This window comes from Nomascus leucogenys, chromosome 17, assembly GCF_006542625.1.
Source record: "Nomascus leucogenys isolate Asia chromosome 17, Asia_NLE_v1, whole genome shotgun sequence".
Taxonomy (NCBI): domain Eukaryota; kingdom Metazoa; phylum Chordata; class Mammalia; order Primates; family Hylobatidae; genus Nomascus; species Nomascus leucogenys.
This window is the reverse complement of record NC_044397.1, coordinates 92,096,423-92,120,378: the sequence shown is the minus strand read 5'-3', so window position 1 is coordinate 92,120,378 and position 23,956 is coordinate 92,096,423. Positions and strand designations below refer to the sequence as shown.

The window sequence follows — 23,956 nt, the reverse complement described above, 5'->3', positions numbered from 1 at the left end:
CATGACACCAAACTAGGAAACCAAAAGAGGAAAGAGTGATAAATTTGACCACATCAACCCCAAAATACCTGCCGGACGTTAACCACCATCATAGGAGAAGATGGGCAAAGAAGTACCTGCACTTGTGTCACCAATAAATGAGTAGCTGCCATAACAAATAAAGAGTGCCTACGAATCAATAAAATGGTGACAGATAACTGTAGACTGGGAAAGACACAATCATAGGGGTCCCAGAAAATGAGGTCAGAGTTCAATGTGATGTGTGTATCCTTACAAGAAGGAACTGGGCAAGGAAAATGGGCCGGGGAGGGTCGAGGCCAGGGCCACAGAGCTTGCAGGAGCTGAGGCAGCTCAGAGCCAGCCTCGGTGGTGACCCTGTCTACCTGGTGGGTACACTCCATTTTCCAGTTCTTGACAGAGACACAGGTGACCGTCGGGAGAAGCGGGAGGGAGCTCTTGTGTGGTGAGTCCCTTCGCCTCGAGTGGTCTCTGCTCCCTTTGCGGAAACGCAGTTCCAAAAAAACAAAGAGGAAATGCTGAGAAGATCCATGAGGACTTTTCCTCTGAGTCACAGGAAGACGAATATACGCTGCAATGACGCAGTGAGGGAAGAAGTCGCCTTGCGCCCATATGGCTGCTGAGGCTGGGAGAGACGGACGCATCCTCCGCTGCCGGAACACGGAGCGCCTGGTCTGTTACGGTGCTGAAGCTGTGTTTTGTTTTCTGCATTTTACGACATCTTGGGGGCCTCGCTGATCTGGGGATGACGGCCCCTTCCAGGGTTAGCGGATTCCTAAACGTTGCCAACGGCCCGCCTGCGAGCACACTGTGACGTGCAGAGCAACCAACCGTGAGCCCATGCGCCTAATCAAACTCTCACGCGCCATGCCCAGGTTCCCTGCCCTGAATCACCCCAGGGCCAGCTCCCAGAACAGGGACCACCCCAACAGCCAGGAGCCGCAAACAGTCGGGAGTCAAACCCCCCATCCTAGGCACACCCAGCCCACCTACCGTGCCTGGCCCGTTCCTTCTCACCAAAGCCTCACACAGGCCCTGGCCTGACCCTCCTGCCCTCTGGCTTGTGCCTGACGCCGGTGCTGCGTGGGGTGGCCCTGCGTGCTGGCAGCCGGGCCCCTTCTCTTGGATAACTGTAACACGAGAGCTTTTCAATAGCAGTCACCTCCTGCTCTCTTGGCCTCACCAGGCCTGATTTAAGCCAATCAGAGTGCATTTGAATATACGTACCACCTTTCTGGGTTACGGAAGCATGGAGCCTTTACTGCACTGGGGGTGACAGCACCTCTGTCAACCTGGCATCTGAGAGATCGGGGAGCAAAACCACCAAAGCCCCCGATGCAAGCGAGAAACGAGCCTCTGGAATGGCCAGGAGAGTGGGGATGTTTGTTTTAGCAGCAGACGCCAAGCCAGGCTGACTCATACGCGCCCACAGGCACGGGCCCCGAGGCAGCTGCTCCCACCCCAGGCTCTTTTCCCTGCCCCAGCAGCCCTGCCCATGTCAGTGCACGCAGCGTGGCAGTCCCAGCACCGCACGGGAAGGGCGCACAGTGGGAGCTGCCCGCTCATGTCCCTGTCCCCACTCCCTGGGCGCCCACCATGGGCAGGGCCGGCTCTGAGCCTTTGGTGTGCATTGACTCATCTAATCCTCAAGGGACATTGCTTTCCAAATGAGGAAACTGAGGCACGGAGTGGCTGGGCAACCGAACCCAATCATCTCAGCTGTCCTCCTGCCAACAGCGCTATGGAACAGAGACACCGTCCACTGAGCACAGCCACCACCAGGGTCCTGACAGCCCCGCCCAGCCCCATTGCCGGCTCCCACCACTGCCCCCGACGCTCCCTACAGGGGCTCCTGCGGCCTCACTCGCAGCTCGGCCATGCTGGCCCCCGGTGGCCCCCACGCTGCCCTTCCTGCATCCATCTTGGCTGAGGGCAGCTCTGTCCTTCCAGGGCTCAGGCTAAAATCTTGATTTCAAACTCAATCCTCGCTCAGCCCCACACTCAACCCTTCAAAAGGTCCTGCTGGCTCTGCTTCCAAAATCCATCCCAGATGGCCCACTGCTCATGGTCCCCGCCTAGCCCAGCCCCAGCTTCGCCCACCTGGGCCAGCACAGTCCCCTCTGCCCTGGTTCCCCTGGCCCAGCTCCCACCCTCACCCCATCTGTCCTCCCCACAGCAGCCACCAGGGGGTGCCTGTGAGCTCCTGAGTCGGGGCCCATCCCTCCTCTGCCGCAGTCCTCCATGGCTCCCACCTCCCTCGGGGTCAAAGCCCAACTCCTCCCTGCAGCCCACAAGGCCCTGCACACCCTGCCCCGTCCCCTCCCTGCCCTCCCCTCCTCACTGTTCCTCTAAAACACCAAGCGTGGTCCTGCCCCAGGGCCTTTGCACAGTGCCTTTGCCGGTCGGCTCCCTCCACACTTCCACGACCCCCTCACTTCCCCTGGATCTCTGTTCAAGCGTGGCCCCTGAGTCCCCAGCCTTGAGGGCACCTCCTCCGCCGCTCTCTCCTCTGCTCGGCTCTTCTCCCTGGCACTTGTCTCGTCCACTGCGTTGCATGTTTTGCTTTTCCTTGCTGTCTGCATGTCCTGGCCCCACTCCCAGAGTTCCTTAGGGGGCCTGGCCCTCTCGTTCCCCCGGCCCCCAGCACCCGGCCAAAGCACACGTGCAGGAAAGCACACGTAGATGATGCCCGGACCACACCGCACTCCCCCAAACCTTCAGCAGCAGCCCCGCCTGCAGAGCGGAGGCATGAGGCGTTTGAGTGGAGGAGAGCGGCCGGGCAGGGTGCTGGGGTCCTCTCTTCACTCAGCCAGCGGCCGGGTCCCCTCGCACCCCCACGCCAGCTCAGGCACCTGGGGGCCCTCATGCTCGACTCCAGCCCCTCCCAAGCTGGCCTCTCAGGGTGGCGGGGAGGCAGGTGCAGGGGCTCCGAGCTAATCCCCTCAGGCTGTAATCCCCATGAGTACTGGCACCACCGCGGGCCCCTGTCCAGCTGGCGCCTGCCAGCAAATCCTTGCAGGGTCTTGCCCTGCCTGGTCCTGCGTGAAGGGACACGCTGCCCGGGCCAGGCGTCAGGCGGCAGGGAGGCCTGGGCCCCGCTCCTCCTTCACGGCCCCACCCTGTGTGGACTCTCCAGCCCTCCTGGAGCCTCGGTTTCCCCATCTGTAAAGAAAGACCCAGGTCATGCAGCTTCCCAGGGGCTGGGGCCTCACCCATCCCTATCCTGCCAGGCACTCAGGACACCCGCAGCTCTTGTTCCAAAAGAGAAAGAAGGGGCCACCGTGGGGGCACATGCCTGTAACCCCAGCACTTTGGGAGGCAGAGGCAGGAGGGCTGCTTGGGACCAAGGGTTCGAGACCTTCAGACCCTGGACAACATAGTGAGACCTCATCTCTACAAAAAAGTTTTAAAAATTTAAAACAGGCAAGGCGCAGTGGCTCACGCCTGTAATCCCAGCACTTTGGGAGGCCGAGGCGGGCGGATCACGAGGTCAGGAGATCGAGACCATCCTGGCTAACACGGTGAAACCCCGTCTCTACTAAAAATACAAAAAGTTAGCCGGGTGTGGTGGCGGGCACCTGTAGTCCCAGCTACTCAGGAGGCTGAGGCAGGAGAATGGCGTGAACCCGGGAGGTGGAGCTTGCAGTCAGTCGAGATTGCACCACTGCACTCCAGCCTGGGCGAGACAGCGAGACTCTGTCTCAAAAAAAAAAAATTTAAAACAAAGGGAAGTCACTTGCTCAGAGGCACACGGGTCTAAGCGGCCAAGGCAGGCTCAGCCCACACCAGGCCCCGGGACCACCCTGTCCAGGCTCCCGGAGGCTCCACCTGCTTTGGGGATCCCCACTGCCTGCTCACCCCACATCGGCACATGCCTGCCACAGAGCCTGGATTCCCAGTCCTGCTCAGTCCTCAGTCCTCACCACCCTGGCCACCAGCTCCAGGGCCCGGACCAAAATCCTTCTAGGCCCCTCGTCTCCCTCACCAGCCCTCACCTCCCCATGCCCTGTCCAGGCACTGGTGCCACTCACGTGGACCCCCGCCCCAACCCCACAGAGCGCTGCCCACAGACCATCCCCCACCAGGCGCTGGGGCTGTGAATCGGTGCTCACTGCCCCACTCAGATGCCAGCGCCACCCGCTGTCCTCAGGTCTCCCCCACCAGGCAATGGGGCTGTGAATCGGTGCTCACCGCCCCACTCAGACGCCAGTGCCACCTGCTGTCCTCAGGTCCAACCCTACACAACCCTCTCCCACCACGCTGACTTCACTTCTGCGGCTCAAGTGGCTGCAGCAAGTTCCCACCCCACGGCCTCGGTGCGGCTGTTCCGCTGCCTACATAGCCTGAGCCGCAGCCCACCCTTATTCAGCTCGTGGCGACAATCACCTCCCTCTGAGTCCTCGGCTGCCGCAGGCCTGGCCACTCGATCTCGCAGGTGCCCTCACCACACTCACCACCGCCCAACGCGGCCTGGCTCTGGGCTGGGCAAACATCTTCCATAAAGGACCGGGCAGCGAGTGTTTTCGGCTTTGTGGGACGCGCAGCCCCAAGCATGGCCACTCAGCTTCCAGCTCTGCCGCTGCAGAGTGGCAGCCACCAAGGCCGGCAAGGGAACAAATGGTGTGGCCGTTGCCAATAAAACTTTGTTGACAAGAAGCGGCACGGACAGATTCGGGTGGGGTCTCGCGTGGCCCCTTGTTCTCGTCCGCAGCCTGAAGCCCAGCAACCTGAGGGTTCCAAGAGGTCGGCTAGGCAGTCCCGCTGGCACCAGAAGACCGGGCACCCTGAGCCCCACCTGACCCACACGAGAAGCTCAACAAAGGTCTGGAGCCCAGGAGTGGACCTCGCGCTGTCACGAGCCCTGACTCCCACGGCGGACCCCAGCGCCCAGGTGAGCTCGCTTGGCACCTGGCCCCCCAGAAGCAGCACACGAAGGGGACTCCCTCTCCTCCAACAGCCACCTGGGATGGAGGGGGCACCCAGCTTTCTCACTGGGCCAGCTGCCTGTCCCGTGCCTTCTAAGGGCTTTACCCCATGATTCTCCATGCAGCCCAGGAGAAAGGCAGCCATCACGCCCACCTTACAGACAGCGACACCGAGGCCGCACATCCCCAGCTGGCGTGCAGTGGCACTGGGTGTGAACCCAGGAGGGCCGGCCCCCGAGGCCTCTCCACTGGGACACCCAGGCTGCGGCGGTCACAGCTCCTGACCTGCATCCTGGGAGGCGGCCAGGGCGGGAGAGAATGGGGAACTTTCCGTCCCCAGCGTCCTCAGCCTCCGCCTGGGCCCTGCTGACTTGCAATGAGAGACACCACAATCCCACTGACCCTTTTTTTTTTGAGATACGATTCTGCTGTCACCCAGGCATGCAGTGGCACGATCACAGCTCAGTGCAGCCTCAGCCTCCCAGGCTCAGGTGATCCTCCTGCATTAGCCTCCTGAGTAACTGGAACTACAGGTGCATGCCATTACGTCTAGCTTCTTTTAATTTTTTTTAGTAGAGACAGGGATCTTGCTATGTTGCTCCAGGCTGGTCTCAAACTCCTGAGGTCAAGTGATCCTCCTGCCTCAGCCTCCCACAATGCTGGGATTACAGGTGTGAGCCACCGTGCCCAGCCTCCCTGACCTTTTATGCAGACCACCACAGCTATAGGGGAGGCCCTGGTGGCAGTGCTGACTCCCTGCCCGGCCGCCCTGTGACCACACTATACTGTGCTCCAGGCACGCGGGGCCTCTGCCCTCTTCCTGCCCACCGTCCACAGGTCTCCCTCAGATGCCACCTTCTTGGCAAGGCTTTCCCAGTCACCCCAGTCTACTTTGCCCTTCCTCCCTGGCACTGCTGCCCTCGTGCACCTGATGTTCACCAGGATCTGCACTGTGCTGAGCTCTTCCGGACGCAGGGGACGCCACAGGAGTGGCACAGACGGTCTTGGCCCTCACGGAGCTCTCGCTCAGGAGGAGATGGTCAGAAAACACGTCAGCAGAGCCATATGTTTCAGGTGTTGACAAGCTCCATGGTGACACAAACAGGGAAGAGGAACCGGGAGGGCAGGGGACGGAGGAGGGGAGGCCGCTGTGTGGTGACAGCAGGGCGGGGAGGCCTCACGGAGAGGAGATGCTCCCGTAAAACCTGGAGGGCGCTAAGGGAGCAAAGGACACAGAGAGGAGGAGGGGCATTCCAAGGGAGGGGGACAGCCGTGCAAAGGCCCTGGGGCAGGACCACGCCCCACATGCTGGAGGAACAGCCAGGGGCTGGGCCTGCAGGAGAGTGTGGAGGGAAGGGCAGGGAGGGCCCGGGGCAGGCTATGCAGGGTCTGATGGGCTTCAAGGAGGACTGTCTTTGACCCCGAGGGAGGTGGGAGCCACGGAGGGCTGCGAGCAGAGGAGGGACGGGACTCGGGCCACTGGTTTTTAATGGGGTCCTCCTGGAATGTGGGACAGGGAGCAGAGGAAGAGCAGGGGCGCCGGGCCTGGCTCAGGGGGTGAAGGAGGACCGAGCTGGACTGAGGAGGACCGAGCCAGACAGAGGAGGACTGAGCTGGACTGGGGAGGACCGAGTTGGACAGAGGAGGACTGAGCTGGACGGAGGAGGACCAAGCTGGACCGGGGAGGACTAAGCTGGATGGAGGAGGACCGAGCCGGACCGGGGAGGACCGAGCCGGACCGGGGAGGACCGAGCTGGACCCGGGGAAGGCAGAGGACAAGGGGAGTCAGTGGGTTCTCGGCCAGTTCTGAAGGTGAAGCTGATATCATTTGCCGCCAGATCAGCCGTGGGAGTGGGGCAGGGGCAGGGATGCAGCTAACCTTTCCAGGGCATCACAGAGACAGATCAGCCATGGGAGTGGGGCAGGGCAGGGATGACGCTGACCGTTCTGGGGCATCACAGAGACAGGACAGCCTGGGAGAGGCTCAGACACACCCAGGCCACAGCTCAGACCAAACCCCACCACAGGCCATCAGCCCCCACAGTGGGCACAGCCGCATCCCAAGCCCCGGCCTTCCAGAGACCATCCCCATGTGCCCCACAGCCATGGCCCATGGAGACACCATTCAGGCCACGCCTCAAAAACCAGGAGCCCAGGCAATTAGAGGAACCAGATTCTGAAGACCAACGAGACATTGCTTTGCCTCCCATCGGATCGGCCGAAATCGCCAAGGACGATGACATTGGGAGCTGGCAGTGCCGTGGGAAACGGGCAGCCTCCCTCAGCCCCTGTCGGACAACGCTCCCACTGTAGCTGAGCTTTCTGCAAGGTGTCGCAGCGAGAGGTGACTCCAGAAACCAGCGGCATGGGCCTCAGCAGGGGCCTGGAGGCACCGATGTTGGAGAGGTCCAAAGGGGGCGGCCCACTGGCAAGACAGCCACCAAGCATGAGCGCCAACTCATCCCAGGCTCAGCCAGCCCCCGGCAGACACGGTCATCACCCCATTTCGCAGGCGGGACACTGAAGCCCAGGGAAGTGACAGCCACACAGCACCTGAGGTGCGAAGCTGGGAGGCGGACCCCGGCGGGACCAACTCTGGGGCTCCCCCTTAACCACTGCCCGGCACTGGCCCTCTCTACAAACCGATACCAACATAGGGTGGGAAGACTCCAGATGACCACAGATAAAAAGCAAGCAGTTCACAGAGTCATAAAAGTGTGGCATTTCTCACCAGGGCCGTCCTGCCCCCAGGGGACACTGAATGGTGTCTGGGTCATTTGTGGCTGTCACAACTGGGAGGTGCTCCTGGCATGGAGTGGGCAGAAGCCAGGGGCGCTGCTCAGCACCCCTAATTTCCTGGCTCAAAATACCTCTGCCAAGGCAGAGAAGCCCCAGTGAGGCATGAAACCATCTCGGTGAAGAACAAGCAGGCCCCTTTATGTGCTCACGTCTCTGCGGCCCAGCCAGGCACAACCTAAACTCACCAGCGCTAACATCAGGAGGGACGGCGTTGGAGGAGTGAGGCAACTCTGAATTTTAAAAATTCAGAGGCAATATATGGCCAGCTGGGGTCAGATTTCTGTGGATTTCAGGGATGGGCAGAGATGCCAGACCCTGACCTTCCAGCCCTCCCCGCCCCCCCAGCCCCCCCCACTCTCCCACCCCACCACCATGCTCAGCCTGGAGCTGGCAACTTTATCTGTCCCCAGAGCTCCCAGAGCCCCTGATAAGATGAATGGTCGCGGTGTGGTTTTCTTTTGGTCAGCGAGTGCTGGGCTACTTATTCTCTGACCAGCTGGGGTCAGAGGGCTGACAGCGGAAGGTGGGGGGCCCAAGAAAGGAACCCGGGCTGGGGCCTGGTGCCCTGCCTGGGTTCCTCCACCATGTCTCTTGCTGGCCAGGCCAGGACACCGGCTGCCCGCAAAGAAAGGGGCGAGGCCATTGGCTCTGGGGAAGGAACCGGGTCACCTACCAAGAGGTTCCAGATGGCCGCCGGGAGGGAAGCCACGAGTGTCTTTCAAGGCGGGGGGTGGGGGGACTTGATGACTTCCACACACTCTCTCTCTCCAGACATCTCCCCCAACTCCCAGGCAGCACGCATCGCCCGCCCGCCCGCTTGCCCGCCTGCCAACCAAGGAAGCTTCGGGAGGCCTGGGGGGAGAAGGAGGACGGATGCCCGTGTGGGTGTCTACAGAGACGCTGCTGCTGGCTGCCTGGGAGGAGCAGAGGATTTTGCGAATCCGGAAACTTCCGATTTGGGAGCTTGTGACCTCGACTGAGAAGGAACTGTTCCCTTCCTCTGGGCTCTGCACACCGTCTCCACAGAAGGGAAGGCCCAGCTGCCCCCGCCTACCCGGCTGGAGGACCAGGAAGCAGCCAGAGGGGGCATGAGACAGCCGTGCCCCCCGCCCAGCCCGCAGCCCCACCAGTGTGTCCTGGGGGAAGGCTCGGGGAGAGGGAAAGGGGGCGACAGGACACCCTGTGTGCACAGCCGGGGCGGTGGACGCATCTTGAGATGTAACCCTTTTCCTCCCCTCATTTTAGCAGGGAGGTAAACTGAGGCCCAGGAAGGTGAGGAAAGGTCGCGCACCCGGACCCAGGTCTGGGGACTTACAGAAAGGGAGATGACATCAGGAGGCGGGCACGCACGGCCTCAGAGACCCCCGCTTCCTCCACCCAAGCAGCCGCCACTCACACGCCGGGCAGCCCCGGGGAGCGGGTCAGGCAGAACGGGGATCCCCAGCGGCGCCCACGCAGAGTCGCCCCCGGCCCGGGAGCAGTGGGAGGCAGCCCCTCGCAGGCCTCCCGCTTCCCGGCGCGGCTTCAGCCCCATCTTCCCCGGGGCTCCAAGGGACTGCCCCTCCCCAGGCTCCTGGAACCGGCGGCGCCACCGCAGCGACTGTGCAGCCCCCGCCCCGGCCCCGCAGCCCCGCGACCCTCGGCGCTCGGACGAGCCCAGCGGGCCGCAGCCCCGGGAGGCCGGGCCGTTACCTGCCGCCGCCCCGCTCTCTGCCGCCCACGCCGCCTCCGAGGGCACGGCCCCCGCCTCGGCGCTCTCCGCCTCGTCCGGCACCTCCAGCTCCATGGCCGCGCGCGGACGGCGGCGGGGGCGCCCGAGGGGGACCCGAGCTGCGACCGCCGCCGCCGAACAACAAGCGCCGCCGGCCAAGGGAGGGCGCGCCGGGCCGGCGCGGGGCGGACGGGGCGGGGCCTGCGTGCGTGCGACGCCGCGGACGGCGCGCAACCAATCGGGGCTCGGGGGCGGGGCCTGTTTGAGACCCGCAGCCAGGAGCGCCTCGAGTGCCCCCTCGCGCCCAGGGGTGGGAGTACAGCGCCAGGCTCTCCATTCCATCGTATTAGGTCAGTAAGATTGACAGGCACGATGCTTATCAATAACATTGCTGTGCACGACACATACCAATAACATGGATCTACACAGCACATGCCAATAATATGGATCTATACAGCACGTGCCAATAATATGGATGTACACAGCACATGCCAATAACATGGATCTAAACAGCACTTGCCAATAACAGGGACCTGCACGGCGCATGACAATAACATGGATCTGGCCGGGCGTGGTGACTCACGCCTATATTCCCGGCACTTTGGAAGGCCGAGGAGGGCGGATCACCTGAGGTCAGGAGTTCAAGACCATCCTGACCAACATGGTGAAATCCTGTCTGTACTAAAAACACAAAAAATAGCTGGGCATGGTGGCGCACGCCTGTAATCGCAGCTACTCGGGAGGCTGAGGCAGGAGAATGGCGTGAACCCGGGAGGCGGAGCTTGCAGTGAGCCGAGATAGCGCCACTGCACTCCGGCCTGGGCGAAAGAGCGAGACTCCTTCTCAAAAAAAAAAAAAAGAAAAGAAAACTAGGGCCGGGACGAGGTGACAGGAAGGGAGAGGCAAGGGACAGCGAGGAGGGGCTGAGGTCCGGGAGAACCACCAGCCTTCTGTGCCTTCCCCGCATCCCCTCATGCCCCTGATCCGCTGTCCCCATTACACCGGGTGGAAAACCGAAGCTGCCCGGCAGGGGCCGGTTGCGTGGTTTCTGGCGCCGCCTGGTGGCCATAGTGGCTACTACCGTCAGCAGGAGGTACTGCAGGCTGGAGGGACCGTAGTCCATTCATTCCAAAAACATGTATTGAGCACCTACTGTGTACCAGGCACTGTGCCAGGCCATAGGACACGCCAGGGATGAGCACGACAAAGTCCATGACCTCTGTGAGGTGGCATTCTAATTTATTTATTTATTTATTTTTGAGCCAGCATCTTGCTCTGTCGCCCAAGCTGGAGTGCAGTGGCGCGATCTCGGCTCACTGCAACCTCTGCCTCTCGGGCTCAAGCAATTCTCCCGCCTCAGCCTCCTGAGTAGCTGGGATTACAGGCGCATGCCACCTTGCCCGGCTAATTTTTGTATTTTTAGTAGAGATGGGGCTTCACCATGTTAGCCAGGCTGGTCTTGAACTCCTCACTCAAGCAATTCTCCCACCTCGACCTCCCAAAGTGCTGAGATTACAGGGGTGAGCCACTGGGCCCAGCCTTAATTTTTTAAATTTTAATTTTAAGGTACTGGTAAAGATGGGAGGGGTCTCACTGTGTTGCCCAGACCGATCTCGAATTCCTGGCCTCAAGTGATCCTGCCACCTTCACTTCCAAAGCACTTCCAAAGCACTGAGATTATAGGTGCGAGCCATCATGCCCAACCTTTCCTGGTTAATTTTATTTTATTGAGATAGGATCTTGCTCTGTCACCCCGGTTGGAGTGCAGTGGCACAATCATAGCTCTGCAGTCTCAACCTCCCAGGCTCAATTGATCCTCCCACCTCAGCCTCCTGAGTAGCTGGGGCTACAGGTGTGCACCACCACATCTGGCTAATTTTTTAAAAAGTTTTCTGGGCTGGGCGTGGTGTCTCATGCCTGTAATCTCAGCACTTTGAGAGGCTGAGGCAGGCGGATCACCTGAGGCCAGGAGTTCAAGACCAGCCTGGCCAACATGGTGAAACTCCGTCTCTACAAAAATACAAAAATTAGCCGGGCATGATGGCTGGTGCCTGTAATGTAATACCAGCTACTCGGGAGGCTGAGGCAGGAGAATCACTTGAACCTGGGAGGCGGAAGTTGCAGTGAGCCGAGATTGTGCCACTGCACTCCAGCCTGGGTGATAGAGGGAGACTCCATCTCAAAACAAACAATAAACAAAAGATTCATAAAAATTTTTCTAGAGATGAGTTTTGCCGTGTTACCCAGGCTGTTCTCAAACTCCTGGGCTCAAGTGATCCTCCCACCTCGGCCTCCCAAAGTGCTGGGATTACAGGTGTGATCCACCACACTTGACCCTTTCTTGTTTTTCAGATGAGGACAGTGAGAAGCCCCTGTGATTTGCCCAAAGCCACAAAGCAGGGAAGTGGCAGAAGCTTCTCTATGTAGGAATCCAGTCACTTCTGGGAATCCAGTCACTTTGTAGCAGAGAGGCAGACTTTTCGTGCAGATCTGCGGTGGCGAAGGGAGTGCGCCAAGCCGCAACCTGATGGGCGGCGTGCCTGGCGGGAGGCTCAGCAAGTGCAGAGGCTGGGCAGCTCCAGATGCAAGAAGCAGGAGGGAGGGGGACTCAGGGAGTGCGATCCATTCATGTCTGAATGTAGCCAACGAGGGTTGCCTAAGCACCTGCTATGTGCGGACGCTTGATACCAGGGCCTCGGCGGTGAGGGCACAGGCAGGAGCAAGCTCACCTCTGGGCAAGCAGGGGTTAAGGCCAGCTGCTCCCACGTGAGGGCACCTTGCGACAGAGCCACACACCCAGCCCGCCTGCTGGCCCGCCCCCTCACCCTGGTCCGTCTCCCTGTGTCTGTGGTCGTCGGTTCCACTGGCAGGGGACCTGCCTCCCTGTTGCCACCACAAGAGAGGAAAAGTTGGTCAAACGGGTGGGGAGGCCGGAGCTACAAAGCCTCGGGTTCCCTCCCCACCACCCGTGCCAGGCAGGCACCCAGGCCCTGGCACCTGCCGCCTGCCCAGAGGCCACCCAGCCTCCTAGACAGGTAAGTCCCCCGCCCTACTCTGCTTTTCCACCCAGTGTGCATTGTCTGAGCTGGCCTTCCCCAGCTGAGGGTCCTGGGACTCCCTGCCAACCTCCCCCGCCACGAGCTGTCTCCCCGGCTCCTCGGAAAGCAGGAAACTGACACTCCTGCGTGGGCATCTGACATAGTTTCGTAGGGATTATCTGACCAGCAGTTACTGCACCTGGCGGCCTGCCCAGGACGCTGAGCTGGAAACTTAAAAGGGTCATTGTTACCTAGGGGGTGCAGGGACCGTGGAGGCGGCGAAGGGGCACAGGTTGGTCTCTGATCCCCTAAACTGAGGAAGGGAGGGGGTATCAGTCCAGACGGAGCCTGGGTTTACCTCCTGCAGCCCGAGGCCAGGAGGTGACAGGTGGGAAAGGCTGCGACCTCACCCATCCCTGAGCCTCCTGGAACTTCTTAAAAGGCTCCCAAGTTTTCAAACAACTGCATCTCCCGCCCCTTAACCCCTCACCCTGTTCTCACTGCTGGAACCTCCGGGAGCTTTGCAGGGAGGGGTTGGGGTGGGCTTTCTTTTGCTAATCTTTTTTTTTTTTTTTTTTTTGAGGTGGAGTTTTGCTCTTGTTGCCCAGGCTGGAGTGCAGTGGTGCGATCTTGGCTCACTGCAACCTCTGCCTCCGCCTCTGCCTCCTGAGTAGCTGGGATTACAAGCGCCACCACCATGCCCAGCTAATTTTGTATTCTTAGTAGAGACAGAGGGGGGGTTTCACCATGTTGGCCAGGCTGGTCTCGAACTCCTGACCTCAGGTGATCCACCAGCCTCGGCCTCCCAAAGTGCTGGGATTACAGGCGTGAGCCACCGCACCCGGCCTTCTTTTTCTAATCTTTACTCCTCTGAGCAAAATCTCTGCGGGATGGGGCAGAGGGGACGGAGGAAGGAGTGCTCAGAGCTGGAGAGGGGAGGGGTCGGCGGCAAAAGTGTTTTTCTGGGTCATTTGCTCCCAAATGGGAGGACCAAGGGAGCTTCCTGGTGAGCCAAGTGTCTGATTGCATCATAAGTCTCTTTCTCTAGAACCAAGAGGGTCCCCTGGGGCCGAGGAGGCATGGGTGATCGCATGGTGGGGGACAGAGCAGCCCGGCATTTGGGGTCACCTTGTGGCTGTGTGGCTGCAGAGCTCCCAGGGAGCGGGCTTGCTTGAGATTCGGGAGTCCGTGGGGGTGGGCGACACGGATCCCACCTTGCCTGGGTTTTGAGAGCAAACCCGTGGACTCAGGTAGATCTGGCTTCCACGCCTCCCTTCTCTCTGGGCCTCTGTGTCCTGCTCTGTAAAATGGGGATATCGAGCGCCGGGCGTGGTGGCTCACGCCTGTAATCCCAGCACTTTGGGAGGTCGAGGTGAGTAGATCACAAGATCAGGAGTTCGAGACCAGCCTGGCCAACATGGTGGAAACCTGTCTCTACTAAAAAGTACAAAAAATGAGCCCAGTATGGTGGCGGGCGCTTGTAATCCCAGCAGTGAGCCGAGATTGCGCCACTGCACAACAGAGTGAGACTCTGTCTCAAAAAAAAAAAAAAAATGGATGGGGGGATATTGGTCACTGAGTCACAGGGCTGTTGAGTGCCGGACGTAATACAGCAGGCAACAGATTCTCAGTCATTCTGGGGTCAAGATGATCTATCCCGTTCTGAATCAGAGTCGTGTGGTCTCGTCGGCTTCCTGGTTTGTAGAGGATGAACCCTGGCTCAGAGAAGGACAGCCACTTACCCGGGGCTGCACAGCCAAGTAGAAATGTCAGGCAGCCGAGAGGCAAGACGCAGAGGATGGGGAGCTGGTTTGCGGGGGCGTGGAGGGGGGGTGCTCTGGAGGCTGGCCCTGCCCCCAGATGCCTCAGGCTCAGCATCTCGAAAAGGTCCTGCCCCCTGGCTTGGTGCTTCCTGGTGGCCCTGAGTCCCGGGGAAAGTCCAGGGCAGGGAGTATGGGTACTTGTTCTTCCTCTTTAGGGCTGGCCAGGTGCCAGGGGAGCTGTGTTTGCCCAGGGTGGAGCCTGACACCCTTTGGAATGGGTGGAGGTTAAGGGAAGCCTAGGCTGGGGGGAGGGGTCGCCCAGGGAGCGAACGGGCATTTATGGAGCACTTACTGTATGCGCGAGTGTGGGGTCACCAGGCCTTGCAGATTCAGCAATGAGCAAGGCGGGCCAAGCTTCCTGCCCTCGTGGGGCGCATATTTTGGTGGGGAAAGACAGACATAAACAAGAAACAATAATTGAGCCAATGGCTGCACAGAGGATAACATACGTGAGAGGCGCCTTGTAATTTTATTTTATTTTTTATATTTTTTTGAAACGGAGTCTCGCTCTGTCGCCCAGGCTGGAGTGCAGTGGCGCGATCTCAGCTCACTGCAAGCTCCGCCTCCCGGGTTCACGCCATTCTCCTGCCTCAGCCTCCCGAGTAGCTGGGACTACAGGCGCCCGTCACCACCCCCGGCTAATTTTTTGTATTTTTAGTAGAGATGGGGTTTCACCGTGTTAGCCAGGCTGGTCTCGATCTCCTAACCTCGTGATCCGCCCGCCTCAGCCTCCCAAAGTGCTGGGATTACAGGCGTGAGCCACCGCGCCCAGCCACCTCAGCATTATTGATTGCCTGTGTGTGTGTGTGTTCTTTCAATTCTCCTCTGGACCAGACACGGTGGCTCACACCTGTAATCCCAGCACTTTGGGAGGCCAAGGCAGGTGTTATCACTTCAGCCCAGGAGTTTGAGACCAGCCTGGCAAACATGGTGAACCCCGTCTCTACTAAAAATACAAAAATTAGCCAGGTGTGTTGGCATGTGCCTATAATTCCAGCTACTTGGGAGGCTGAGGCAGGAGAATCGCTTGAACCCGAGAGGCAGAGGTTGCAGTGAGCCAGGATCGCACCACCGCACTCCAGCCTGGGTGACAGAGCAAGACTCCATCTCAAAAATGTCCTTCCATGCCCAGAATGACAGCACCTTAGCGTAGACGGTTTCCGGGGGGCGGGGGGCCCCCTCTAGCCCTGGGACACTGTAATTCACCTTTGGTTTTCCCACTGGGGGCCCAAGTGGAGTTAGAAGCATGGAGAGGCAGCCCAGGGGATCCTTAGTGGCAGATGCTTAAACCTTTGAGCCTTCCCTGAAATACTGCTCAGGGTCAAAACCGGGATCCCCATTTTACAGATGAGGAAACTGAGGCAGGGGCTGGAATTCACACGGGCTCTGCTTTTCTCTCTCTGCTGTGGAACTTCCTTCTAGAGCTCAGCCGTCCTCCCTTTTGGGGGAAATGGCATCTTTGGCATGGCTTGGTGGCTCCTGCCTGGAATCCCAACATTTTGGGAGGCCAAGGTGGAAGGATCGCATGAGCCCAGCAGTTCAAGACAGGCCCGGGTGGCTGGGCGCGGTGGCTCACGCCTGTAATCCCAGCACTTTGGGAGGCCGAGGCAGGCGGATCACGAGGTCAGGAGATCAAGACCATCTTGGCTAACACGGTGAAACCCCGTCTCTACTAAAAATACAAAAAATTAGCCGGGCGTGGTGGCGGGCACCTGTAGTCCCAGCTACTCGGGAGACTGAGGCAGGAGAATGGTGTGAACCCAGGAGGCGGAGCTTGCAGTGAGCCAAGATCGCACCACTGCAGTCTGGCCTGGGCGAAAGAGCGAGACTCCGTCTCAAAAAAAATAAAATAAAATAAAGACAGGCCCGGGCAACATAGCAAGATCCTGTCTCTACAAAATATACAAAAATCTGCTGGGCGGGGTGGCGTGCACCTGTGGTCCCAGCTACTCAGGAGGCTGGGGTGGGAGGATCGCTTGAGCCCAGGAAAGTGGAGGCTGCAGTGAGCTATGATTGCACCACTGCACTCCAGCCTAGGTGACAGAGCAAGACTGTGTCTCAAAAAAAAAAAGAAAGAAAGAAAAGGAAAGAAAGCCCCGTGTTGAACACCCTGAGCTGCATTCCATACTCCAAGCTTCTAGCAGGTTCCACACTCCTGCTACTTCAAAGTGCTCCCCATGAGGTCCTCCAGCCTCCCCAGGACGCCAAACCCTGCGAGGTTCTTCAGCCCTCCAGTGCATTAGGGCTGAGCCGGCCACACCTAGAATCTGTCCTTCCTCAAAGGTCGTTCGGCTCTCGGCAACCCACAGACTGGGGCGTCTCCTCCCACCTGGCTGCCCTCCGTCTCTGCTCTCTGTCTCTGCTCCTGCCCCGTCCTCTCCACACGGCTTCCTTAAAACCTCCCAGGGTCCCCCAAAACCCATGACGCCAGTCTAGACATGAGGGAAACAGCTGGTCCCCAATGTCCCCACGTTGAGACTTATTCTGCAAAAGACCTGCCCAGCACAGACTAACAGGTCACAGAACAGGAAAGACAGAATCGGTCACAGCCCAGCGGTGTCTAAGGAGACGTGACAGCCAGCTGCCAGGTGGGATCCTGGATGGGGCCCTGGGGCGGCAACGGGCCTGCGGAGAGACGTGAATAAAGTGTGGAGTTCAGTGAACAAGGTCGTACTGATGTTGACTTCTTGGTTGTGACATATGTACCCGGGTAATACTGTTTTTTTTTTTTTTTTTTTTTTTTTTGAGACGGAGTCTTGCTCTGTGCCCCAGGCTGGAGTGCAGAGGCGCGATCTCCGCTCACTGCAAGCTTAGCCTCCCGGGTTCACGCCATTCTCCTGCCTCAGCCTCTCTGAGTAGCTGGGACTGCAGGCGCCCGCCAACACGCCCGGCTAATTTTTTTGTATTTTTAGTAGAGACGGGGTTTCACCGTGTTAGCCAGGATGGTCTCAATCTCCTGACCTCGTGATCCGCCCGTCTCGGCCTCCCAAAGTGCTGGGATTACAGGCTTGAGCCACTGCGCCCGGCGGTAATACTGTTAATGTTAGTGGGAATCAGTTGGGTGTATAAAGGAATTCTCTATGTATTTGCTTTTCTGTAACTTTAAAATCATTATTATTATTATTATTATTTTTGAGACAGAGTCTCGCTCTGTCACCCGGGCTCTGGAGTGCAGTGGCACAATCTCAGCTCACTACAACCTCCGCCTCCCAGGTTGAAGTGATTCTCCTGCCTCAGCCTCCCGAGTAGCTGGGACTACGGGTGCCCGCCAATGTGCTCAGCTAATTTTTTTTTTTTTTTGTATTTTTAGTAGAGATGGGGAGCGGGGTTTCACCATGTTGGCCAGGATGGTCTCGATCTCTTGACCTCGTGATCCACCTGTCTCGGCCTCCCAAAGTGCTGGGATTACAGGCGTGAACCACCACGCCCGGCCTATTATCGTTACTATTATTTAATTTTTTGTTGTTGTTTTGACACAGAGTCTCGCTCTGTCGCCGAGGCTGGAGTGCAATGGCTCAATCTTGGCTCACTGCAAGCTCCACCTCCCAGTTTCACGCCATTCTTCTACCCCAGCCTCCTGAGTAGCTGGGACTACAGGCACCCGCCACCACGCCTGGCTGGTTTTTTTTTTTTTTTTTGTATTTTTTTTTTTAGTAGAACAGAGTTTCACCATGTTAGCCAGGATGGTCTCAATCTCCCGACCTCGTGATCCACCCACCTCAGCCTCCCAAAGTGTTGAGATGACAGGCGTGAGCCACCGCGCCCGGCCTGTTATTATTATTTTTGAGACAGAGTCTCTTATTGCCCAGGCTGGAGTGCAATGACCCAATCTCAGCTCACTGAAACCTCCACTCCCCATGTTCAAGCAATTCTCCTGCCTCAGACTCCTGAATAGCTGGGACTACAGGCACTCACCACCACACCTGGCTAATTTTTGTATTTTTAGTAGAGATGGGGTTTCATCATGTTGGCCAGGCTGGTCTTGAACACCTGACCTCAGGAAATCCGCCCTCCTAGGCCTCCCAAAGTGCTGGGATTACAGGCGTGAGCCACTGTGGCTGGCCTAAAATTATTTCAAAATAAAATGTTAATTAAAAAATAGGCGGCTGGGCACAGTGGCTCATGCCTGTAATCCCAGCACTTTGGGAGGCCAAGAGGGGCGGATCACGAGGTCAGGAGATTGAGACCATCCTGGCTAAAACGGTGAAACACTGTCTCTACTAAAAAAAAAAAAAAATACAAAAAAAAAAAAAAAAAGCCAGGCGTGGTGGCAGGCGCCTGTAGTCCTAGCTACTCAGGAGGCTGAGGTAGAAGAATGGCGTGAAACCGGGAGGCAGAGCTTGCAGTGAGCCGAGATTATGTCATTGCACTCCAGCATGGGCGACAGAGCGAGACTCCGTCTCAAAAAAAAAAATTCATTTTTTTGGCCCAGCGCAGTGGCTCACGCCTGTGATCTCGGCACTTTGGGAGGCCAAGACAGGCGGATCACAAGGTCAGGAGATCGAGACCATCCTGGCTAATACGGTGAAACCCTGTCTCTACTAAAAACACAAAAAATTAGCCGGGTATGGTGGTGGGTGCCTGTGGTCCCAGCTACTCGGGAGGCCGAGGCAGGAGAATGGCGTGAACCCGGGAGGCAGAGTTTGTAGTGAGCGGAGATCTTGCCACTGCACTCCAGCCTGGGGACAGAGCGAGACTCTGTGTCAAAAAAAAAAAAAAAAAAAATAGGCTGTGCGCAGTGGCTCACAACTGTATTCCCAGCACTTTGGGAGGCCAAGGCAGGAATATTTCTTGAGACCGGGAGTTCGAGGCCAGCCTGGGCAACAAAGCAAACCTCCCCCCCGCCCCAGTCTGCATGAAAAACACAAAAATTAGCTGGCTGTGGTGGCGTGCGGCTGTAATCCCAAATCCCAAATCTACTCGGGAGGCTAAGGCAGGAGGATTGTTTGAGCCCAGGAGGTTGACGCTGCAGTGAGTCATGATCGTTCCACTGCACTCCCAGCACTTCGAGAGGCTGAGGCAGGAGGATCACTTGAGCCCAGGGGTTCAAGACCAGAGCGGGCAACGGACAGCAGCCCTGTCTCAGATAAAAGAATAGAATGGAGGCCAGGTGCAGTGGCTCACGCCTGTAATCCCAGCACTTTGGGAGGCCGAGGCGGGTGGATCTCAAGGTCAGGAGATCAAGACCAGCCTGGCCAACACGGTGAAACCCCATCTCTACTAAAAATACAAAAATTAGCTGGCATGGTGGCAGGCTCCTGTAATCCCAGCTACATGGGAAGCTGAGGGTGGAGAATTGCTTGAACTCGGGAGGCGGAGGTTGTAGTGACCGGAGATCGTGCCATTGCACTCCAGCCTGGGTAACAAGAGCGAAACTCCATCTCAAAAAAACAAAACAAAACAAAACAAAACAAAACAAAACAAAACAAAGCAAAGCAAAACAAAACAAAACGAAAGAATGGAATGGAATGGAATAGAACAGAACAGAAGAGAATAGAATAGAATGCTCAGCAGGAATAAGAAAAAAAGAATAGGCTGGGTGTGGTGGCTCATCAGAGCATGGTGGCTCACACCTGTAATCCCAGCACTTTGGGAGGCCGAGACAGGCAGATCACAAGGTCAGGAGATTGAGACCATTCTGGCCAACACGGTGAAACCCCATCTCTACTAAAAATACAACAATTAGCTGGGCATGGTGGCGGGTGCCTGCAGTCCCAGCCACTTGGGAGGTTGAGGCAGGAGAATCGCTTGAACCCGGAAGGCGGAGCTTGCAGTGAGCCAAGATCGCGCCACTGCACACCAGCCTGGGCGACAGAGTGAGACTCCATCTCAAAAAACAAAACAAAACAAAACAAAAAAGAATAAACACCTTGCTGGCTTTCTGCTGGGTCTGGGGCTTCCCCCTCTGCACTGGCTTCCCCATGACCTCCCCAGGATCGTCTCTGTCCAGCCTGACCGCATCCGCTGCCACCCCATCTCCCTCCCACCCCTTCCACCTTGTCCCATCATGGAGGCTTCACCTGTCCCTTCCAGAGGCGCAGGCACCCACACCTGGGAGTGGCCTCTCTTCGCCTCCCACATCCTGTCTGTCCCCAGTGGGAGAGGCTCCGCTTACAGATGTTTTCAGAATCTGCCCACATTTCATCCTCCTCCACCCCCACCTGGTCCGGCTCCAGTATCACCCACCTGGGCCAGTTCAGTTCCCTCCGCCCTGGTCCCAGCTCCCATCCTTGTCCCTGATCATCCGTCCTCCCTGTAGCAGTCACCAGAGAGTGCCTGTGAGCACTCACTGCAGAGCTTGCAGTGAGCTGAGATTGCGCCTGGGCAACAGGGCGAGACTCCATCTAAAAAAAAAAAAAAGTGTGTGTGTGTGTAGAGTTGGAAGTCTCACTCTGTTACTCAGGCTGTTCTCTCTTGGCCTCAAGAGATCCTCCCGCCTCGGCCTCCCAAAGTGCTGGGACTATAAGCATGAGCCACTCTTTCTGGCCAAGCCTCTTATTTTGAAGATGCTGAGGTCAGAAAACCTGTAGGACAGGAATGCAGGATTTTCTTTTCTTTCGTTTTTTTTTTTTTTTTTTGGGCGGCGGCGGGGGACAGGGTCTCGCTCTGTGGCCCAGGCTGGAGTGCAGTGGTGCAATCTTGGCTGACTGCAACCCCTGCCTCCCAGGTTTAAGTAATTCTCCTGCCTCAGCCTCCCTAGTAGCTGGGACTACAGGCGTGCGCCACCATGCCCAGCTAATTTTTGTATTTTCAGTAGAGATGGGGTTTCACAATGTTGGCCAGGTTGGTCTCGAACTCCTGATCTCAGGTGATCTGCCCAAATGCAGGATTTTCTACCAGCTCCAGTCCCCTGCAGAACCCCTGTCCGATTTTGCCAGACCTAATCAGAGACTGCTCTGAGCAATGGCAGCCACGAACATGACGTGTGTGGGCCGGTAGGGAATGATGTGTTTTTCTCATGACTCATTAAAACAAATACACAGCTATTTAAAAATCGCTGGACTGGCCGGGCGCGGTGGCTCACGCCTGTAATCCCAACACTTTCGGAGGCCGAGATGGGTGGATCACCTGAGGTCAGGAGTTCGAGACCAGCCTGGCCAATATGGTGAAACCCCGTCTCTACTAAAAATACAAAAATTAGCTGGGCGTGGTGGCGGGCGCCTGTAGTCCCAGCTACTCGGGAGGCTGAGGCAGGAGAATGGCGTGAACCCGGGAGGCGGAGCTTGCAGTGAGCCGAGACTGTGCCACTGCACTCCAGCCTGGGTGACAGAGTGAGACTCCGCCTGGGGGCGGGGGAAACAATCTCTGGACCTTATTCACCTAAAATCATTTTTTGCGCCACCTGCTGGTGGCGGGGTGTCACACAGGCAAGGGCGGAGCTGCCTGTAGGTATACAGTAGGTGTTCAGTAAGCCTTAGTTTTGGTTAATGGTGTTTCTACATTGGCTCAGCATGGGGTCTTGGAAAGAGTTTGGGGCTCCAGGAACCCATGCTGTGCAACCTTCAGTGAGTCTGGGGCCCTTTCTGAACCTTCATCTATAAAATGTGTGTGTGTGGCTGGGAGTAGTGGCTCATGCCTGTAATCCTAACACTTTGGGTGGCCGAGGCGGGCTAATCACTTGAGGCCAGGAGTTCGAGACCAGCCTGGCCAACATGGGGAAACCCCATCTCTAGTAAAAATACAAAAATTAGCCAGGCGTGATGGCGGGTGCCTGTAATCCCAGCTACTCGGGAGGCTGAGGCAGGAGAATCACTTGACCCTGGGAGGTGGAGGTTGCAGTGAGCCGAGATCATGCCACCGCATGCCAGTTTGGGCAACAGAGCAAGACACTGTTTCAAAGATAAAGTAAAATGAAATATATGTGTGGGATTCCCTGATAAAAATAATAGCCAACACTTAGTGAGAGCTTTCTAACAGTATTGTGCACAGTTACTCATTTAATGCTTGGAACCAGGTACTGTTATTATTCTCATTTACAGATGGGGAAACTGAGGCACAGAGTGGTTTGCAGGAGGACACACTGCTAGGATGGGGCAGATATCACATTTATGTCCTATTCTAGGCCCCTTTTATTTATTATTAATTTTCATTTCAAATTTTTTTTTTGAGATGCAGTCTCGCTCTGTCGCCAGGCTGGAGTGCTGTGGAGCCATCTCCACTCACTGCAACCTCCGACTCCCTGGTTCAAACCATTCTCCTGCCTCAGCCTCCTGAGTAGCTGGGATTACAGGCACACGCCACCACACCCGGCTAATTTTTGTATTTTTTTTTTTGTATTAGAGATGGAGTTTCACCATGTTGGCCAGGATTGTCTCAATCTCTTGACCTCATGATCCGCCCGCCTCGCCCTCCCAAAGTGCTGGGATTACAGGCTAAGTTTTTTTTTTTTTTTCTATGGTTTTGTTTTTTGAGATGGAGTCTCGCTCTGTCGCCCAGGCTGGAGTGCAGCGGTGCAATCTCGGCTCACTGCAAGCTCCGCCTCCTGGGGTTCACGCCATTCTCCTGCCTCAGCCTCCCGAGTAGCTGGGACTACAGGCGCCCGCCACCACGCCCGGCTAATTTTTTGTATTTTTAGTAGAGACGCGGTTTCACTGTGTTAACCAGGATGGTCTCTATTTCCTGACCTCGTGATCCGCCCTCCTCCGCCTCCCAAAATGCTGGGATTACAGGCGTGAGCCACCGCGTCCGGCCTTCACAGGCTCAAGTTTTAATCAAAGCTTGTCTGTAAGATTACTTTATTCCTGCATCTTCTCAACTGTTTCTTCCTTGTATTTGCCCTTTTCCTTTCCTACTTGGCGAGATTTGGCTTTCCGTTCAAGGATCTTTTTTCAGCCTTTGTCCAGTTTTAGCCTAGTGATAACCACCTTGTGGGGGTGAATGCCTACGTGGACAGTTGTGCCGTTAGCCTTTTCCTGCTGTACCCGTTCAATGTAGATAACATATTTCTTCCTGTAAAGCTGGACTACTTTGCCAACTTGCTGACCTTTATAGTGTCCTTGTACAACCTGAACTTCATCATCCTTTCGTATGGGCATGGATTGCACGTAGTACTTGTGTCTCAGCTCTTTGGAAAGAGGGGAAGACATATAACCTTCCCGTCAATGTGGGAAGGTGCATCGAAATGCCTTTTGCACCGGGCGCGGTGGCTCACGCCTGTAATCCCAGCACTTTGGGAGGCTGAGGTGGGCGGATCACAAGGTCAGGAGATCGAGACCATCCTGGCTAAAACGGTGAAACCCCGTCTCTACTAAAAATATGAAAATTTAGCGGGGCACGGTGGCGGGAGCCTGTAGTCCCAGCTACTCGGGAGGCTGAGGCAGGAGAATGGTGTGAACCTGGGAGGCGGAGCTTGCAGTGAGCCCAGATCCTGTGCCACTGCACTCTGGCCTGGGCAACAGAGTGAGACTCCGTCTCAAAAAAAAAAAAAAAAAAGAAAGAAGGGAAGACATATAACCTTCCTGCGATGTGGGAAGGCACGTTGAAATGCCTTTTGCAATTCTTGCTTCGGTCGGAAGTCACAAAGGGATTGAACTTCATTTTGGCTGCTCCCACTTCTGTGATGGCTGCAAAAGGGAAGAGAACTACACACTCCTTTTTATTTATTTTTTATAGAGATTGGGTCTCGCTATATTGCCCAGCCTG

At 57.1% G+C, this 23,956-nt stretch overlaps 2 protein-coding genes and 1 pseudogene across 8 annotated transcripts in view; 1 reads left to right on the top strand and 2 right to left on the bottom strand.

Moving 5' to 3' along the window:
* Window positions 1-9,638, bottom strand: part of PIP5K1C (phosphatidylinositol-4-phosphate 5-kinase type 1 gamma) — a 69,211-nt gene extending 59,573 nt beyond the window's left edge. For 5 of the 6 annotated variants that reach the window (XM_030797331.1, XM_030797333.1, XM_030797335.1 and 2 more), the window contains exon 1: window positions 9,435-9,638. In XM_030797331.1, coding sequence (XP_030653191.1) covers window positions 9,435-9,528 — 94 coding nt within the window. In that variant the 5' untranslated portion in view covers window positions 9,529-9,638. Of the gene's footprint in view, window positions 1-2,507; window positions 2,590-9,434 lie in introns of those variants that run through there. The other variant, XM_030797332.1, reaches the window with a different exon arrangement.
* Window positions 9,639-12,316: 2,678 nt separating this feature from the next.
* TJP3 (tight junction protein 3) overlaps window positions 12,317-23,956 on the top strand; it is a 39,043-nt gene continuing 27,403 nt past the window's right edge. Inside the window, exon 1 of one of the 2 annotated variants that reach the window (XM_030796580.1) lies at window positions 12,317-12,488. The gene's annotated coding sequence lies outside the window, so the exon portion shown is untranslated. The remainder of the gene's footprint in view (window positions 12,489-23,956) is intronic. The other variant, XM_030796581.1, reaches the window with a different exon arrangement.
* Window positions 23,050-23,851, bottom strand: LOC100587114 (annotated as a pseudogene).